Source organism: Colias eurytheme, chromosome 10 (genome assembly GCF_061535395.1).
Source record: "Colias eurytheme isolate Ceu_HAF_F1 chromosome 10, ilColEury1 Martin Lab GWU primary, whole genome shotgun sequence".
In the NCBI taxonomy this organism is placed as follows: domain Eukaryota; kingdom Metazoa; phylum Arthropoda; class Insecta; order Lepidoptera; family Pieridae; genus Colias; species Colias eurytheme.
Genome location: NC_142989.1, coordinates 10,694,966 through 10,716,708, shown reverse-complemented (window position 1 = coordinate 10,716,708; position 21,743 = coordinate 10,694,966). Strand labels below are relative to the sequence as shown.

General features: G+C 31.2%; 2 protein-coding genes across 3 annotated transcripts in view; one reads left to right on the top strand and one right to left on the bottom strand.

Annotated features, from left to right (window-relative positions):
- Positions 1–15,443, top strand: part of Gpdh1 (Glycerol-3-phosphate dehydrogenase 1) — a 33,272-nt gene extending 17,829 nt beyond the window's left edge. The window contains exons 5-9 of one of the 2 annotated variants that reach the window (XM_090106080.1): positions 1,537–1,683; positions 3,895–4,078; positions 5,228–5,381; positions 8,297–8,389; positions 15,345–15,443. In XM_090106080.1, coding sequence (XP_089962206.1) covers positions 1,537–1,683; positions 3,895–4,078; positions 5,228–5,381; positions 8,297–8,389; positions 15,345–15,357 — 591 coding nt within the window. In that variant the 3' untranslated portion in view covers positions 15,358–15,443. Of the gene's footprint in view, positions 1–1,536; positions 1,684–3,894; positions 4,079–5,227; positions 5,382–8,296; positions 8,390–12,088; positions 12,896–15,344 lie in introns of those variants that run through there. The other variant, XM_090106079.1, reaches the window with a different exon arrangement.
- Positions 15,444–17,083: 1,640 nt separating this feature from the next.
- LOC149905444 (methionyl-tRNA formyltransferase, mitochondrial) lies at positions 17,084–20,721 on the bottom strand. The gene is made up of 5 exons (XM_090106596.1): positions 20,549–20,721; positions 20,270–20,476; positions 19,933–20,066; positions 18,179–18,346; positions 17,084–17,479 (listed from the first exon to the last, which is right to left on the bottom strand). The coding sequence occupies exons 1-5, from the start codon at positions 20,713–20,715 to the stop codon at positions 17,112–17,114; spliced, it is 1,044 nt and encodes a 347-aa protein (XP_089962722.1). The 5' UTR covers positions 20,716–20,721; the 3' UTR covers positions 17,084–17,111.
- Between the last annotated feature and the right edge of the window lie 1,022 nt (positions 20,722–21,743).

The following is a 21,743-nucleotide window of genomic DNA, read 5'->3' as shown; positions in this document are numbered from 1 at the left end:
AGCTCGACGTTGTTTGGAGAGTAGCAGCTTTTTTGCTCAAGATTTAATGTTTGGAAGATATAGTGGAGTACACGAATTAAATAGAAATCGTGTTACAGACGGAGAATTCCACCAAAAATATGAAAAATATAGGCATGATGAAAAATTATGTTGTGGGTGGCTAGGCTTCCAAATAGCTGGTCTAGCTAGAATTTCTGCAATAAAAGCTTCCGTCTCCATTTTCGCGAAAAAAAAACAAACTATTTTAAATTAAGTTCGCTCCGGGAGTAGTCGCCGCGTCTGCCGCTCGACTCCGTGGCCTGCGCCGTAATAACTCATACATTTGTTTCGATCGCTAGTCGTGCCGCGCGATTCGCTCGGGGAAATTCGCCGGTCGTCTCGCTGGTCGCCGCTGCGCGTGGCATGCCCAGTACATTTCCATACATTTGATTCATTCGCAAGACGCGCCGCCAGTCGCGCCGCGCGAATTTTCGCTATAGCGAATTGTCCGTGGCCAGCACGTAACGGAAAAATGTCACGCGTAACGAAAAAATGTTACAATAAATTTTTTTACCAACCCCGATAAAGAAGTTTCACTTCAAAAAAAATGAAGCATACAATTTCTTATTTTGTTAAAAATGATACAAATCACAGTTCACATCATCATATTTGTTTCATCGTGAATGTGCAATTAAAACTCAATGATATCTTGTTATCAACGCATTAATTAACAAGCATATGACTTTCTCTAATTAATAGTACATAATATATTGTAAGATTAGTCCGGCGCAGTTTGATTTTCATAACGATGAAATTTACAAAAATAATTGCGTAAAAACTGTATTTTGAGTAAATAACATTTTATGCCAGATTTCATGACTAACTCAAGACGTGTACCATTTGAGAAGTGTACCATTTGAGCATGGTGTACAAGTTGAGAAGTGCACCGCGTCAAACCCTATTATATATCCTTATATAGGTAGTAAAAGAATAATAATTCATGTTATAATAGTTTTTATTATATAATTGTAAATTTAATATTAATTATTATGTACATACATAAAAATTTTGCGAACCACTTAAAATAGTTTCATGAAATGTTCGTTAGTGTTTCTAATAGGAATGCACACAAAAATAAAGCTAATATCTCGCTCTATTCATTGTTTAAAGAAAACAAAAAATGTTTATTTATATCTCTTCGCATTGTTTTGTTCTGACATTGTTCACACGAATATTAAAGCGTGGTCTCATTACGAAGAATTTTAAACGAAATACATTATTAAAAAAAAGAAAAACTACAAAAAAAGCTATGTTTATTACTATGCGAATTAGGAATTTCAAAGGCATATTTTATGTATCGAATGTCACTTAAAAATACGATTTATGTATCTTAACCTTTATCCATATCAATAACTGTTTATAATACCTTTACCTGAATTTTACATTATATTTAAATACAAACGTAATTGCTTTATTTAGATGATTGATTTATTTGAATTAACAGCTATGACGTCACAATATGGCGCTGATTTGATTTTCTGTCAATTTTGGGTACAGGTGGCTGAAGAGAAATTCTGCGAAACGACCATCGGTTGTCGGGATGTGATGCTAGCGTCAATGATGAGGGACATCATTCAGACGGAGTACTTCAGGGTGGTGGTGGTTGATGATGAGGATGCTGTGGAAATCTGTGGTGCTCTTAAGGTGAGGGTACAAATAGTTTGGGTACAATTAGAAGTTTGGGTACAAAGGAGTAATTAGGGTACAAATGAGTAGTTTGTGTACACACGAACGAATGAATGAACGGAATGCGTTATATAGGTTTAAGATAGACAAATGAATATACATGTAGTAGTGAATATTGTGATGCATGTGTTATTGACCAATATATTTTAGTATTATTTATGCTATACTATATTATGTGGACACAACCCAATCTAATTTGATAGTAAAATTGTAATACAGTTTTTGAATACAGGCCTATATGAATTATTTACATACGGCCTATTCATACAATAATATCTTACAGGCCTATTTGAATTAGCACAATACATAGGAATACCATCTCTATGATTTAGTTAATAAGTGTTGTTTTGCAAACAATATCTTCATTTAGACGATTATCGGTGCTTTGATGGATGTTATCCATGATAAACGTTATTGTATCCTTATCTATTCATTCTAATATATTTATTGTCATGTCGTTAATGTAATACCTCATATACTATTATTTAAAAACGATTTATACACAGACTTTCCTCGTGATTAATACTAGCTATTCGTCCCGATCCCACCGCTGTCTCGATATAAGAAAAAAAGTTTGGAAAATCCAAAAGTGCACGCCTCATAATTTTTTTTTAATAATTATTTATTAATTATTATTTTTGTTTATTTAATAACAATTAAACCACATCGAATCAGACCCTGAAAAATGAAAGGGTTCTATTCCTGAGCATACTCAAGCGTAAGAGAAAAAAAAAGACTCGATTAGTAAAGTATTTCGGTCGCTATCGTGTTAACAAGAAAATCCTCCGCACATACAGACACACGGACGTCCAAGACAGAACTTTTTTAAACTGTTTTTTAACTAGTTTAAATAACAAAAATGACATCAAAAATATCATGAATGTTAAAAATAGTGTTTTTTCTTAATATGTGTGTGTATGTATTATCTTACAAGTGCAATGTATGATACATAAAGACATTTTAAGTTTGAAAAATCAGATGTTTTGCGCGAAGTGACAGTAGTACCCACCTCAACGCTTCGCTTATGAGGCGTGCAAAATACAACCAAATAACAAATACGGTCACCGATATAAAATTAATTAACAAATCATCGCGATTTCTAGTAGTGGTTTACTAAATTTTGGAGACATCCCTAATGTACATTTTTTTATAAAGTTTATTTTACAAAGTCAGAGGGATCGGCTTGTTATTCAATAAAAAATGCTATTGACATCTCTTATAATCCCAATTAATGGCTAATCCCTGCCATTCAAAGCCAAATCAACGCTTCGATAACGATAAGACGACAATATAAACAACTTTTTATTTGTATAATATGTATTACAAGTACAAGCAAATGATAAGTAAGTATCGTATGTATTTACGCGTGTAAGATTTTGGTTTCATGTGTTGGTTCACTATGGTATCAGGTTTAGCTTCGATACCATAAATAATAAGGCTTTGTTATGGTTGGAATGTTCTAGAATCTAGAATCTAGTTCTAGAGCTCATTTTTTATGGAATTTTCTATAGTCCTGGCATTATTTGAATCATTTGAACTAACTCAATAAAAAAATTAGGCGCTTAGCCAGGGACTATTAAGAATTCTGTAGTAGGAATCTTTATTTTTGATGGTTACAACTATCCGATTCTTAATATTAGACAATTATTTTCATTTATGTTCTTATGAATAACGAAATAGCATCAATTACAGTAGCTATTTATACCAATTGCGCGGTAATTAAACAAAATTATCTATTCACTAATTAAGATAAGTAAATGATTCCATTGCCATGAGTGTATTTTATTCTAATGATAACTTTTTCAAATAAATTTCATTCTAGTCTGTGCAATTTTTAATACTTTAAGTGAAGAAGTATATACCTATTACCTGTATAGTATTATATGTTGTTGAAAACGAAGCAGGATCACGATGTCCTGTGATCCAATATGATTTAGATACCTTTAAAAATATACAAAATAAAACATACTTTACGTGTCTTTTTTAATGATGATGTTCAATAAATTAGACGTTGTAATCAATTTATTTTCCTTATCGAAATAATAAATCAATAATAATCGAAATAATTCCAATACCAATTATTTTATTCATTAAAATATATATTACACAAATACATACATTATACAAATAATAAATTTATTGATAACTTAATAAAATATATTGTTTTAGAACATCGTCGCAGTGGGCGCTGGCTTCGTAGATGGCCTGGGTTTCGGTGACAACACTAAAGCGGCGGTCATTCGTCTAGGTCTCATGGAGATGATCAAATTCGTCGATGTTTTCTATCCGGGAAGCAAACTTAGCACTTTCTTTGAATCCTGTGGCGTGGCCGACCTTATTACAACGTGTTATGGTATGTTTTTCAATGGCATTTTAATTTTGACGTCAATGTAGTGTAGAACACAATTTTTTTCGAGCTATGTGGCGTCGCCGACCTTATTACAACGTGTTATGGTATGTTTTTGAATAGCATTGCCAATTGTGACGTCATCAATGTAGGGTAGGACATTCTTCGAGTTCTGTGCCATCGCTGACCTTATTTTAACGTGTTATGGTATGTTTTTGTGTGGCATCAGTTTTGTGTATTCAGAAAAGGAGCTGTTGATGGATGGATTTAAGTAAACTTTGTTTTGATAACCATATTTCAGGATCGTTTCGTTTTTCCTGAAATATGGTTATCAAAACAAAGTTTTATCATTGGTAAGCCTAAACAGATAGAAACCAAATATTTTTATCGAAATTATCGGAAGAGTAAATCTTATAACACGGAATACTTCAGATTGCTTACTTTAAAATCTTAGCAGTATGTTGTGGTAACTTGAATACTTTCAAATGTAATATTTCTTTCAAATTATACTAGCTAGGTGCCACAGTTATATCCGTGGACAAATTCACGAGTTGATAAAATTTTCGTACTTATAATACAAGTATACATAAAAACAATAGTACGAAATTCCAGTTAAAACGATTCTATGTAACCGCATAACATGACATTTAGCAATGTTATTAGGACGTATAGATAATCCCCCGTTATCGTAACGTGGGATTACTGACAAACTACATCTGTTCGAGTGCCTGATAATATCGTGTTTATAGCGAAAGTGCACATCGTATAATAGTTTATATAATAAAAGTCAATTTCTTTAGTTCTTTTCCTGACGATGATGTACATTGCCTTCTTTTGGGTATTAAAAGTTTACGATCAATTTTATGTCCTACTAGCTGGCTGTAATTTTGTATACAAATTTTGAAATTTTTTGTTAGTTGAGTTAGTTATTAAGCCGACCGTAATGCTAGTATTTCAATCTTCAAGAAATAATCATGTAAATTCACTTTAATATTTCTTAATTCAAAACTCAATATAGCAAATCATTCTTTATGTGTTAGAAAATCCCACGTAGCGGGACATCCTTATAATCGTCACATATAAACTTTTGAATTGTCACTAGGGATACTCCCACGTATGGTTTAACAAGTCATTTCACGAAACTCCATTCCATAGGTGGTAGAAACCGTCGTGTAGCCGAAGCGTTCGTAAAAACAGGCCGCTCTATCAAAGAGCTCGAAGACGAAATGCTAAATGGGCAGAAGCTGCAAGGACCGATCACTGCTGAGGAGGTTAACCACATGTTAGCCAACAAGAATATGGAAAACAAGTGAGTTCTGATATTTATAGTATTATCACAGAATACATAATACAGAACGGACACTCTCCGCCTCCCGCCAAAATTAAACACTTACCTCACCCCGCACGATCAGGCCAAAAATGGTCCACATTTTTCTACAGGGACGATACGCAACGAAGATTGACAACATTAATCAAATTGACTTAAAGTAATTTTATAATTTTGGATTTGTGATTATCGTTTTTCGTAGAAAATGGTTAGATATTGTGCTGTTTACGGATGTATTTCATCAGAAAAACGCGATTTTTTTTACGCTAGTCAAAAATGTGCCAACCATAAAGCGTTTACACACACATTTGCAGTCTCTACAGTGTGACTGTCAAAACGATAATTTTGTATGGAGTGTCCGGGGTGTGGTATTATAATAACATTATTCAGTAATATATTTCACGAAAAGACAAAGATTTAAAGACCTCTGATGTATAGGCATTTGACGTATAGACGTTTGACTTATAGACATTTGACGTATATACGTTTGACTTATAGACACTTGACGTAATATACGTTTGACTTATAGACACTTGACGTATAGACGTTAGACGTATAGACGCTTGACTTATACAGACACGTAAAGTACCTTTGACGTAAAACCGGACTGCTCGATCAAGGAGCATCTAAACGGGCAGATACACATTCTTGACAATTAGGCTTTGTGCTGACGTACAGACATACAGCGTATAGACATTCCACGTATGACGTACCTATAGACTTTCATGTTTTATGTTTTCGTTATCATTTTGGAGAAATACATTTTATGTCATTTCTAATAACATAAGCTTTCTAAAAATTTCCGAAATAATCGAATAGTCAGTCGTTGTTTTTTTGAAGTGAAACTTCTTTATCGGGGTTGGAAAAAATTTAGTGTAACATTTTTCCGTTACGCGCCATCTTGATTTTATCCCTACCACGCGTGATTGACGTATTTCTGTAAAGTTGCATATAGGTAGTAAATTATTTTTTGAAAAATAAGGTCATAAAGAAGTTTCACTTCTTACGTGTGTACACGATAGTACACGCACAATTTTTTGTTTTTATTATAAATAATTATTATCTCTATAGTAAACAACTTAAAAGCTGCGATTGCATCATTCCTTGTTTGTATCCAAATTTTATTACGATATTTTTTACTAATCACTTATTTGGTTGCTCATGATTATAAAAAATACTCTCTCTTATATAAAAACAACAACAAAATATACAGTGTGGAAATTTTCGATGGGCCTTGGAGGGAAAGTACTTGAAATACTGAAGATAGCAAATTTTGCTGAAAGGAAACATTCCTTTATTTTTAAAAAGAAACAGAACTGCATTCAAAGATTTTCGAAAATTCACTTGCATCGACAAAATTTCCACACTGTATATGCGACATTGACCTTAGGAGTTGTGGATGATCGCCAAGTCTATTTTTGAATAGTCTTTGATTGTGTTACGTCACGAATTATAGATAAAACTAATTGCATAAGAAATGCACTGTGTTCAGAGAAATGTTTTATCTTTGTATTGTATTTGATGATATAACCAATTTATTATTAATAAGAACATCTTTAGAACCAAACTAGGTTGCCTAGATTAGATTGTTTATACCTTATTGGTTTACTTTTAACAGGCATATAATTAATGCAATTATATCTTTAGAGATTTTATTGTTTTAAATCAGTTATAAACCAAGAATTATTATAATAAAAAACACAATCACGTGTTATTTAATACCAAAGTTGTAACGATAACGGTTTCAGTAAATATAATAATAATAATTTAAATTTAACATCAGGTATGTATGTAAAATTAGTATACAGGCCCGGGCAATGTTAAACAATATAGTACTTGCCAATATAAGAGTTCCTAGCGCACAAAATAGCATTTATAATGCCGATATAAAAATATACAAGCTACCTAGTTCACCTAGCCATCTACTTTTGAAGCAAATCTCGCTTTTAACACGAAAAATTAAATATAATTTCATCACAGTACATGTTGATAGAATATCTACCCTTAAATTTAAACTTACGTAATGGATGATTGATAAAATAATGATGAAAAAAATATTTTTCTTCCCTTGAGTAAATGGAAGTCTTGCCAAGATAATTCTTGACGATAATTGATTGCATATTTGGCACAATAAACACGTTCAAAATGATTTGTTTACATTTTTTCTCTAAGGGTTTTTATACAGTACAATAAGAAGCCAAGACACTTTAGGACCTTCGTACCACGATGTCTTCAGGGCCCTTAGTAGGTGAAAACGGCAAAATGGACTGTTATCTATGAGCTATAATTGAAAATATTGAAGTTCTTTCGCACTGAAATTTCTAATATGTATTACAGAACGTATGTGTGATGGGATGACTGTTTCCAAAATACGATTGGAAAAATTTTGCTCGATAAATGTTTTAGATTTAAAAAATACTAAATATGTATTTTCATTCACTTTTGATAAAAATGTGAATAGCGATTACGATTTTTAGTTTCGAGAACGTTGATTCCATACTAAACGCGGACCCCCTCACCCCTTACCTCAGGCCCGAATAGCTGAAATTTCGCTGACCGCCTAACACCCCTTAAAGCAGTATTATTTCGAGTGTGGAAAAAATGACAGCTGTATGGGTCGTCTAGCGCCATCACTCTCCCGAACTGGAAATAACACTGCTATACCCCCCAGAATTTCTTTTCACAAACAATATAAGGTTAAAAAATTAAAAACGTGTCGCACCGCACACGTCTGTATGCTTTTCTTTTACTACGTTAAATATGACACGAAGCAAAAAGGGCTACCCTTGATTTAATTCAGGTACATCATATTTAAATCAAGCATTACCGTCACAAGATTTTAATCAGCTATCACAATTATATTCATTGAAATAAATGCAATCTACATTATTTTCCAGGTTTCCCCTTTTCACGGCGGTATTCCGTATCTGCCGCGGCGAGCTGAAACCGAGCGATTTCATCGACTGCATCCGTTCCCACCCTGAGCACATGTAAGCGAACAAACACAACGAATTGTCTCCCCCCTCCCTTTTAGTACAGCGGTTGGTAACCTTTGGCACGAGAAAAAAATATTAGAAATTAGTATGGAAATTCGAAAACATTTTAAATTACATAATATTAGAATGTCGGTGATAGGATAAGATTGTCTCCCACCAAAAAAGCGCAATGCAGCTGTAGTTATTACAAATAAAAAAAATCTGACCGTAAATGTGAAGAATAGATCGCGTTTAAAACACGTTCAAAGCTAACACTGGTCAACAATGATTTTGTTGTCCTGGATGTGAAAGTGGTTTCGAATAATTTAATGCATATTATATATAAAACTATTAATGGTTTTGGTAGATTGGCTCTAGTTTTTTTTTAATCCTAATTTTCTTATTAGACTCTAAAACGCAGCACGAAATAGAAGGTATATTTGTTTAACATCCTTTATTTATTACAAAGTTTTACTTATTGTTTTGTTTTAGTATTTAATTAATTCAAATTGATATAAAAATAGAGAAAAATCATTAAAACTTATGAAATAGTACAAGGAAATAGATTTTATAAGCTTCTCTTAGTTAATTTTGGGACAATAGTTTTGTTATGGACCATCAGTAATCTGCCATCATGTGACGATCCCATATACCCTGATACCTTTATTCCATAATTTTTACTTCTTTTTCGATGCGTTCTTCCTGTTTCTCACAGAAATATTGCAGATTTACTGGATATCTATCCAGGAGACTGTGAGGAAAGTGTAGCTTTATGTTCGTAATTGCTCATAAAATAATAAAGTTTTTTAACAACTGTTGTGCAATTTCTTTATAATTTGGTGTTTTAAATTTACCTTAAATTTACCAATACTATATCTCTCCATAATTTACATTCAGCATCAGTTATAAAATTTTGTTCCATCTTTTATCAATTTTCACGCCCGTCCTGTAGGGCCGTCGGGTATTTTTCTTATATGTACTTCTAGATTCCCTCAAAGGCCTAAATTCTCATAATTATTAATTATTCCTAAATAATTTGCTTTGTCTAATTCTATTAATAAAAACATCAAGGGAATTTCGTATACCTATCCACTTTGCTGACCAAGAGCTACTGGGTTTCTTCAACTCAATACAAACCAAACATTGTTGTTCATAAAAATAATTTTTTTACAGAAATTATTTATTATTCTGATATTCTACAGCCAGTTTTATAGAATAGGGTTATATCTGAGCGAATAAATGTGCAGAAAACGTAATTCACCAAAAAAATAAACACTTGTTATTAACCCGTATTCTGAAGGGCCGTAAGAAAATTTAATATATGAAAAACCAAATTAAAAAAAAACTAGAGCCAATTAAATAATTTTAATGATTACATTCGCAAACTGGGTACTTGAATTATATAAATCTGTAGAAATATCCAGGGCAACAAAAAAAAAATATTTTTTTGTTGAGCTGTGTAATATTCTTACAAAATTTTGAAAAAATGTTTGTGTACGTCACTTAGTAGGTGTTAATAAATATCTATAACAGAAATAAGTATCTCTCAATGTGTGCGTACACACGTAACAAAAATATTATTTTGTATACATTAATAAGTGGGTGTAAATATGAGTGTAGTATATATTCAAATTCAAGTAATGAGGCTCTAATACGTATTTATATTTGGATAGCATGATTTTCAAAATAAAAATATAGGTGACGTGTGAAGTGTATACGGAAATTGATCGATTTTCTAAAAATATTTATCTATGCCAATTGAAGATTATATTTGTTGTGTAAATAATATGTGATATATTTGATAAGACGCGTTAAACCAAAGATTAGTTTACTTCAAAAGGAACCAAAAAAATATTAAAATGGGAAAGAGATATTTTATATTACTAACAAAAAAATGTATGCAAGAAATTCATCTATGTATATTTGTTTCTTTCTTATATTGAAATTGGCAGGAGGCTTAATTAGAGTGCAATATTAAAATAAGCTTATTTTTTCGTACCAAAGGTTTGCAACAGCTGGTAGTTAGATGTAAATAACAGCTATGTTATGTATGTTATTATTTTATGTATGTATGTATATAACAGGGTGCTAGTACTTATGTAAAACCTATGTTGTGCGAATTGAGATTTTGTTCGTATTCTAGTACTAAGAGTGGCCTAGGCTTAAAAAAAAACATTATTTTTGCATTTTATGTGTTTGTTACTTAGTTTACAATACTTTTCAAAATTATATAGATGCTGGTAAACCTGGTCACTCTACGTATAAAAAAATATTTTTTTCTTCTGAATTTTTAAACGAAACTCAAACTTAATTCGTTAATTGCGAACAAACTCAATTAGTATTAGTTTTAAATAAAATACTAACAAAAAAGGGAGATATTTAATATCCATAGATTAATTATTAAAATAAATTAAAAGACAAAAATACCGACGAGTTAAATTTGAGTTTCGTTACAGCATCGTAACCCTATACTATATATAGAGATTATGTGACTAATATTACGTATTACGTTATTAGCTTATAAATGATGTATTTTGACACCTGTATGTCATATCGTATATATTGGATAGATAAGCTATCTGCCGAATTAGCTGAGATGAGTTATCGAGTGGTAGATAGCGGGAAATATTGGTTTTTTGTTGTTTTTGACTCGTTGCTATGTTCTAGTACTACTTTGTATGAGTTTTTTGGGTACAATGGAGTAAAAAATGAACTTAAAAGTAGGAAAAAAATAAAAATTCATGATTAGGGGGTTTATTTAATAGTTTTAGAACAAAAGTTGGAAATACTTATGCAGTAAAGTTATAAATAAGATTACCAAAATTGAAAGGGTAAAATGGTCGTATAAATAAAGTTGGTACTTAATTGTAATTTAAAAAAAAATAATGTAATGAAAAAGGGTTAAAAAGTAATAGATTAAATGTGATAGATCACTTAAAACTCTAAAATTAATGAGTACTAGAACAGGCAACTATAGTTTGAGATTGTTCGAGAACGGTTAACATCTTAATCTATCTTGAAAGAAGAGCAATTAAGAAAATATTTACTCTAAGAAATTCCTAAAAAGAACGTAATAATTGGTCATACACATTAAAAGTTACATTTACAAAAAAATCAAATAGAATTATTTAGTACTTAGGTAAAGATACATTAGTTTTACCTTGTTATCATAATTAGGTAAGTAAAGTATATATATATTTATATTCCTAACACTAGTTATAGCGTTGTTGTCATAGATTAATTAAACGTGTTTTATTAAATTGCATTTTTTTATTCCTCCATAGTGTATGTATGTTTTCCTTATAATAATATTCTCGGTTTGCAGATTCGCTCCTAAGAATATAAGCATTTACTAACTTTTTACAAGGAACGCTTTTTATACTGTCTGTTGCATGTTTTTTGCATGAAATCATGTTTTTTTATCATGTTTTGAAATAAATTATACAATACAGATGCTTATTTATTTTTTGTTATTTGTTAATGACACTTTCATTAGTTAAAATAACTTTAATTTTGAGATTATCCATAAATTATTTTATATTGGGACAAGAATGACAGTCCTTTTATTCCTTTACTTAATTTCTGTTTAGCGTATCTATCAGTTATAATGTCAAATAATGTATCAAAATATAGGTTCTAAATTTATTATTTATTGATAACCTCAAAAATCAAACACCGTTCATGTAGTAATTGTTATTTAACCACCCTTTATAGGAGACAACTGGTGCCCAAATGTTCTCTGTGATACGAGTGAAGCGTCTGCGATTGTCCGCCATTTAAAAAATCATTTCCCGCGCACACATCTGTCAATGTCAAAACGTTTCCAATGTTTTTTTTTATTATTTTGTTTGATAATGGATAATTAAGACTTAATTATAAAGAATACATTGTTTATTAATTAAATGATAATTGAATTTTTATTTAGTAGGCTGGAACATTGGAAACCGTTATTTTATCATGAGCACTATCATTTCATTAATGTTCATGTTTTGTTTTTGTTTACTTTGCGTAGTTTATGGGGAAATGCAAAAAGCATTTTAATGGAGAATTAAATTTATGAAGTAATAACATTAGTCATTAACCAAGGGGTAATTTTTAATCAGTGTTTAATGTGCCTGTAAACATTAATTTTATTCATGCATTTTTTAATGGCGTCATTTATAGTTATTTCTTATGGTTTAATTGAAGTGAAACTTCTTTATCGGGATTGGAAAAAAATTTAGTGTAACATTTTTTCGTTACGCGTGACACTTTTCCGTTACGCGCCATCTTTTTCTTATCCCTACCACGCGTGATTCGACGTATTTCTGTAAAGTTGCATATAGTAAATTATTTTTTTTAAAATAAGGTCATAAAGAAGTTTCACTTCTTACGTGTGTACACTAGTACACGCACACATTTTTTTTTATATGCGCACGCGGAATTATTATTAATGCTATCTCATTTTGCCGCTTATTTAATGCGCCGGGTTTCTTTTTAATCAAAATATGAATTTGCCAACACTAAAAATAGCAGTTAAGTGACGTCTACGTCTATTATGACTGTTAAAATGGATGCATTTAGAAATTGGGTTGTAGATTTATTTAATTAATTATGGATTGGGGCAACTTTAAGTTGAGTAGAGGGTTAAGACTAGTCTTGTTAAAGGGTCTTTATGACATTTCGTTATATTAACAATATTATTGCCATCTTAGTGTAAGTTTTAAAATGATTAAAATAAAGCATATAATTATATGTATACATATCCATAGAATAATAATTATAAAAAAAGAGAAAAATATGGGGCGTTTGGGGTCCTTAATCTGAATTATATTTTTTTCATTTTTGAAAGTGCAATAGTAACTACCTACCTATTACAATGTACATATATATAATATATTTGTTTTTTTTTCAAAAAATCTGTTATTATAAATAAATATTAATTGGCAGTTGTAAATTAGTTTTATGTGTCATTTACTCGCAACTATTTTAAAAAGGAAAATTAATTATGATATGAAGTTCATCATAAGGGAATCTTATAAGTTATATAAGCAGCATGAAAGAAATCGTGATTAAAAGCAACATTTTGAATTCTGCATGTTTTATTTTATTAATACTCCCCAAATCATATATCTTGTACAAACCATTGAAATTTGCCAAAATCACCATAAAAACAGAAGCCCTTCAGTTAGACTGGGAATACTCCAAAACTGAGGAAGGTATTAGAAATATCGTGCGCTGTAAAATACTTTAAAAATCTTACTTAAACCAACCGACAAATCGTATCAATATCGGAAGCGATATCGCATTCCCAGTCTAAATAAAAATACTTTTACAGGATACGAGTTGTTAGAAAATCTCATTGCAGTATTTGTTAGAAAAGGTAAGGCAGGCTTCTGTTTTGTCGCTTCGATGTATGTGAAAAAAAATACAACTCTTAGATGTTTAGATTGTGTGGCTTGGATTAAATGAAGAAAAAAATCACACCTAATAAGAACCTATTGGTCGTAAAAATGATCTAATATTTTTTATAGGCTTTTGCTAAGCAGTTTTCATTGGACTTTATAAATAAGCCAATGTGATTCTAAAGAAACATCAGCTAAGTTATTTTGAATATGTGTGGTAAAATATGTAGACTTATTTCGTTCTGGCAACATTTATGAAAAATGTTGGGGCTGTACAGGAGAATGGGGCCCTTTGTAATTTTATTAACTAAGCTATATTGTATGTAAATATCCTTGAAAGTCATTGAGTTACATTAAACGCCGCTTGTAATTACTTATAGTAGGGGAGCCCAGGATGCTAAATGTGGATTTACTCGAGCGTCACGGGAACCTATTAGAATTGGTAGATTAGACCATAGCGAGAAAAAAAGGTCCTATAATGTTTTCACTTTTAGCGGTGGGGAAGGGTTTTTGATTTTTTTTAATTTAAAAAAGAAAAAAATTGGCTTGGAAATACTCAAGCGCGTTAGATATTGATATTTTGCATGCTCCAGGACGTCACTGAAAAAAAGTATACGTTAATCTGACGATTTAATCGCTATGAAGAAAGGGTAAAAAATTTAAGTAATATTATTCGAGCGCGTCAGATTAATATATGGGGGGGTTAATTATAATATAAGAAGTCCCCATTTCGCTAATCTGACGATTCGAGCTCAACCTTAGGAAATTATGGATTATTCAAATTTTCCAGCGGGGCCCCTGAGCGCACCCACCAACCATAACTGCTCATATTGACTAGAGGTACTAATGAATAGCTAAGGTACCGTCCCTTATAGTAATCTGACGCGCTCGAGTAAATCCCAAAATCCCCTCTTGGGCTCCCCTACTATTAGTGGCATAATCAAAAAGAAAAAGTAACTAAAAATGTTATATTTGTAGTTTAGTCAAATAACAAAAATTAGGTACATATTAATATCGGCTAAAAGTCAAAATGTGATGCATATTTTAGTTTATTCCTGTCTAAAATTAACATCCAAAATCATTGCATTTAATAACAAATTTTTGTGTTACATTATTGCATAGAAATGTTTCCCAAGTGTTATAGATTAGAATTTAATATTAACAAACAATGCAGGTAAGTGAACTTTAATATTTTTTATATTGTATTTTGCCTAAATAATTTATTTCTGTTCATGAGAATGGTATATTTTCAATTCTCTTCATTTCTCTCTCGCTTAGTAAAAATGTAAATATTAGAAGGATCCAGATTCCAGCATGAATATTAGAAGGATCCAGTACTAAGTATATTACTTGCTCTGTGGGATCCAGTATGAATGGAACGAATCATAAAATAATGGTATAAATAGCAGATTACCTAATCTCTAGACTCTATTGTTTAGTAACTATGTACTTAAATAAGTACCTAATTAATATTCTATAAGTGCTTCATATTTAGTAACTATTAATTATCTTATTACTTCGATAAGTAAATGTATAAACATAAGGCTTATATTGAAGGGAGAGTAATAAATGATTATCTTTTACAGGGTGAGAGTTTAAAGCCAGAAGATTCTATCCATGTATTGTAATTTGTACATGACAAAAGAGCAGTGATTGTTTGATTTTACAGCAAGATGTCACAAGAATAAAATCCGGTGTTTTGTTGCAATGGCTATGAAATTTTTTAATTTACACAATGTGTTTTATACAGGGGTTATAATGCTCTAACTGTTTTGTCTATTGAAACACTGTTGTCTAAATACGATGTGAGTAGTGTGCATAGAGTGATATATACATAGAGGTATCATAAATAGAGAAGAGAAGACATGCGTCTGTCTGAGTTTTCTATACTCTTTGTAAAACTACAAATTTGAAACCGGAAGGCTCTGCGACTTTTTCATTCTATTCACCAAGGCACAGAAGCAGGCTTTTCAGGCAGTTCCACTCTTTTTGTAATATCTCTATGTCATATTGAGAGAGGTAAACATAATATGGAACGTCGTTAGTCGTAACCCTCACAAATATATATCGAATTTTATATGGCAACTTGTTATATGCGAGGGAGACAGTATGCATGGAAGAATGCGGTTTGTATGAATTTTTGGCGCGGTTTTTAAACGAAAAACCCATCGCAACGCTCAAGTAAATCTAGTATATTAAAGTAATACTATGTATTAAATTAGTAGGGTAGTTTAATTCTACGTGTCTTTAGTAAATGATGAATCCGAAACAAATGCTGAAATAAATTTATTTATTATGCTTCAACAGAAAATAATTTCATTGTATTATTTACATAGTAAACCTCCGAACCAAAATCCTTTTATGTAAGAGAGAAGACATGTTTATGTATGTTAGGTTCATCAGATTTATTATTTATGGATGTAACCATATATTACCACATTTTGTAATTTACATATATTTTTATATACATATATTAGTTTTATTTATTTAATATTGAATGAATATAAACTGGCGAATATTGTTAGATTACGAGTTTTTAAAAATCTTGAAGTAGATTCAAAATAAATACTAAGTATTGAATAATAAATAATGTTTTATGGGGTTGAGGGCTTATTTTTTCGCACCAGAAGTTTTATATATTATTTGCATCCCATATTTATATACTTTATGTAAGTAAAATTTATGTATGTATGGTATCTTTAAAGTATATAATAATTTTATGTAGACACCTAGGTATGATGTTCAAATATATAAACTATAAAATATACTTATTTTTATGAAATGTGTAATAATTTATTAATGTATATATACTATGTGAATGTTATATTTATATTAGATGAGTTAAATTAGTGTAAAGTTGTTTGTTGTAGTTGATTAGGCATGTGATGTTATTAAAAAACTGAAGAACATTATTTTGATTTTTTATTTCATTTTATGGTTAATTACTTTTACATTTTAGTGTTATGAACATTAAAAAATATATCACAATTCTAAAGAGTAGGTATATTCCTTAAGATACATCTCTTTCATTACATTATTCTTTAGAGTGAGAGAGGCATTACATTACTCTTTAGAGTGACATCTTTTCTATTGCGCTATCTACATAATTCTCGAGTCACAATGTTATCATACTCCTCAGAAACGGCTGGACCGATTGTCATAAAATTTTGTGTGCTAGAAAGTAAATCTTAGAATCAGTCAACACTCATTATTCATTTTCATACGCCTAAGTGATAAGAGTAAGGCAGTACAAAGTTTGCCGGGACAGCTAGTAATTTATAGAATTACAACTGGTCTGATAAACTCTAAAGGAAAAAAAACAACATAAACATTAATAACATTTATTTACTAAATCAACAACCTACTACATATTTTCTCTTATCTAAAGGAATATTTTTGATATAACCGTTGTAAAAATCAAGCGCCGTAATTTCCCGCTTTCCTAAAATCCTAAGGGATTTAAAATAAATATATTTTCTGTCCTTGCATAGTATTTTTACAGCGTCTCTTTGTGTACAATATTCTAGTGAACCGATTGGTTGAGAATTTCGTTCTACATTTTCATCTGGTACAAGAAAAGCATTGAATAATTTCATTGGTTTGTCTCTGAATGTTGTTGTCAATGGATAGAGGCCGTATGTCGCTCGATACAGATTATACACTTGTGTAGCTGTCATTTCTGACCATCTGACTTCACTGATTGTTTTGTTGATTTTCTTTGCTGAAAAACAATGTTTTGGTTATTGAAAATAGTTCAATCTTAATATATATAAATCTCGTGTCACAATGTTTGTCCTCAATGGACTCCTAAACCACTTAACCGATTATAATAAAATTCGCACACCATGTGCAGTTCGATCCAACTTGAGAGATAGGATGGTTTAAACATGTAGGTACCACGGGCGAAGCCGGGGCGGACCACTAGTCCTACTATAATAATATTATAATATAATAAACGCGAAAGTTTCTTGAATAGATATTTGTTATGCTTTAACAAAATACAACCGGACAGATTAGGATGAAATATAATATATACACACACAGTATAGTATATAACAGGTCATCAGAATTACACATGAGCTATAGAAATTGACTATTAAACTTGATATATGCAGGTCTACTAAATAAGGTTTGGTTTAATATTTTGGTGGTCATAAGGCTTGGGTTCAAATTCCATCTTATTAAAAACAGAAGAAAAGCAATCATTTTATTTTCAAACATATCTATACTAATATTATAAAGCTGAAGAGTTTGTTTGTTTGTGTTTGAACGCGCTAATCTCAGGAACCACTATTCCGATTTGAAAAATCTGTCGGTGTTAGATAACTCATTCATCGAGGAGGCTATCATCACGCTAAGACCAACAGGAGCGGAGCCACGCGGGTGAAACCGCGTAGCGCAGCTAGTAATAAATATTTACCATAAGTAACACCTTCATTACTCTGTGGCTTAGCATTATCGAGACTAGTTGGTAATGCTTTCATACAGGCTACTAACATCTCTCCTCCAATATCCGATAGTTGTTTCGTTAATTCTGGTAACAGTATATCATTTGGTACAGGAACAATTTTTTGACTTATTATTTCACCTGTAATTCATATAAATATATTATTTTTGTTGTAAACTTTGAATGAAATTGTTGCATTTATATGCATCTATTTTCAAAGATTTCTTTCTGTGTGATAGATATGTTAGCACTCTTTTTATAAATCTTGAACAGAAAATCAAAAGGTCTTCTCAATATATTTTATATAGTTATATTATACACAGACATGTATCAAGATAGACTAAGCGAGTGTATGTACTTCCCGTGTCCAAACTAAGTTTATGAAACTTACTTGACGCTGGCCTACACTCAGTCCGCGCTTGCAGTTCGCCAAGGAAAGACGTGAAGCTGAATAAAGTAAAATGCCGAATTGCGCCGTTATAAACTGTAGAAACTCCACAGCTGTGAGTGGCCGAGTTAGCAGAGATGTTTCCTTCCACCGGTAAGTAATTTTCTAATCAGAATATGCACTATTTATTTTAAAATCAAATAAAGAATATCTGTGGAAAACGATCGTGACAAACACGGATACCAAATCATACGAAATGATTCGGAATACATTGCGGCTTTTACTTGGCACGGTAAAGATCGCGTCGTATGATAACAAGCAATGAATAGCGTCTTCTCATTTTTCTGTTCTCATTTTTCTGTCCAATTTTGTGGTTAGTGATGTTCATTTGATGCAACAGTTCTCGATTCTAATCGATTTTATAATCGAACAGAAAAATGATAATTTGAAGGAGCAATTTTTCAGAAAAAAAGGCATAGATTTTTTTTGTCATTTAATACGACTTGACCTAGAACTTTTAAGTATTTTAATACAAAGGTACTAAAAATAAATATTATGACATGGACGCCATTAGTTAAAGTGTCATCTTGGGAGTTTTTTAAGAAAACTCCTTATTGCTTAGACTATGTTTGTTTTTTCAGTTTTCCAAGTAACCCGAACATAAAAGGAAAATGGATCGATGCAACGGGACATAAAGATTGATTGATTGACAGTTTCATTACATTCTTTCGATGGCCTCTCTAGTACGTAGTACATGGTAACTCAATGGGCATATGTAAGAAAAAGCTAAAACACATTAGTTTACTTGTTAGAATATTAAAAGGTTTATAACTTTATTTTATCATCCCTCTGTCTATGGTAATTATCATTTTTCTGTCTTGAATCGATTTAGTAATCGATTACGATTCATTTATTTGACTACCTCTTAGACATAGATCTAGTTTGATCTGATTTCTTTCGATTTACTTCGATGGGATAGGACGATACTAGAATCGCAGCGCGAGTGGCGGCCTAATCGATTTAGCGTAAAATGAAATTAACATCACTAAAAAGCGCTCGTGACGTCATAACGCGTCAAGGTCAGTACAAAAAATATGACACGCTTGGTTTTCATACAGATCGCGGTACTTGCGTTGTCTACTTAAATATACATGTCTGTGGTTATATAGTTTGGTATGATATTATGAGTTTGTAGGTAAGTAACCCATTATTTTCACCAGATTTATTATTATATTATAAATTAAACATTTGGAAATTAAGAAAATTTATCAGTCTAATGTAGACATCCCATAAGAAGATATTATAATGCTTCAATATATGTATCATATTAAATACATACCAACATCAAATTTATCTGGTTTTATTTTCATAAGTGACACACCAGCAACTTCATCACCATTTAACAAAGTGTGGATTATGGGAGCAGCTCCTCTCCATCGAGGCAACAGACTGGGATGAACATTGACCATACCTCTGTAAATTAAAATAAAAGTATTTTTATATTTTATTTTATACCTGTAAGAAAAATTGTCTATTGTGAAATAATTGTTTACTTAACTAATTTAAATGGTATACAGATATTCACTACATTATATATAAAAACTACTACTTGAACTCGAAGTCGGATCCTATACTATGTTAGGTATAAAAGTATAGTTAAATTAATAGATACTTACAAAGGAAATTTATCAAGAACATCCTTTTTGATTAAATGTCCAAATGCAACTATTAAGCCGATATCGTACTCGGCGTTTTGAATATTTAAGTTTGGCCATTGCAATATTGGTATTTCTTCGCTTTGTGCAAATTTTTCTATTGTACTCTTGTTCTTAGAACTATTAGCAGTTACTAGATGTAGCCGACTTATTACTTTTTCTGATTTCCTGTAGAAAACTGTTTATTATAGTGATTTAATGTAAATAATGAATCATTTGCTAGGCAGTAGTTATTTTTACCTTAAAGAATTAATTTTCCGTAAGCTGCTTAGTCCAATTTCGTCAGAACCAAAGAACAAAACATTATATGAGGTTTTGGTGGTAAATTTTTGTGCATTTATACATTTTTCACTAATAAAAAGGATTTTTCGTCTAAGCAAAGATAGGTTATGTACAACAAATGTCATTTTCTGTTATGGCATAGTGTCAAAAATCAAAATGACATATGACCAGTGCTGCCAACATATTAAGAAGCCATGAAGGCGTTTTTTCACTATGATCTAAATTTTCACAGACTACATAGGTACTTATTCTGCAGCTAAATCCACATTATCTTCATACTTCATAGTTACTTTACTCTTGCTTTACTCAATAAAATATTGTTTGTTTGTTTCACGTTGTTACCGAGCGATTTCATATTTCTGGAAGTGTGTCTGGATAATAAAGCGCGTCACACACGGTGAAGATGCTATAATATTTTATCTTAAGATACTGCTATATTTTATATTACAGTATCTTAACGCATCCGGAATCAGCGTTCGGACCATCATTTTTCTTTTTGTCATTGCGTACTATGACTCCTGTAGAACCGCCATCCTGCACCTTCACCGTGTGTGACGCGCTTAATTGTTATAAAGCTGGAGTTATACGGTTTACAGTTTACTTTACAACACGGTGAAACACCTCATTCCGGTGGGAATAATTGTTCTTGACCAAGCAGCTAAAGCCGCGGGTGCAGGAAAGCTCGCTTACTCTTAAAAATATTATGTTCTTACCAAGTCTACTACATTTTAATTTTTAATATGACTGTCTTTATATTCTTAATACTATAAAGATTAAGGATTCTCATACTAATTTTACTCAATTCTATGTGCATTCATGAGATGATACATGAGTTCTGTACTGAGAAAGATGCAGCTATTTTTTTCAAAGACATTGTTACTTATTTAATTTTAAACCAAGGTTAAAATAAAAGACGGTGCTTTCAATAAAACTTCTATTTATACATGTCCAGAAAAATAGACGAGTCTCTAAATAGAATTTAAGGGATAACATTTGCATAGTAGATTGATATTTTTATAACTATTTATTGCACGCCTCATAAATAAGCGAAGCGTTGAGGTGGGTACTACTGTCGCTTCGCGCAAAACATCTGATTTTTCAAACTTTAAATGTCTTTATGTATCATACATTGCACTTGTAAGATAATACATAC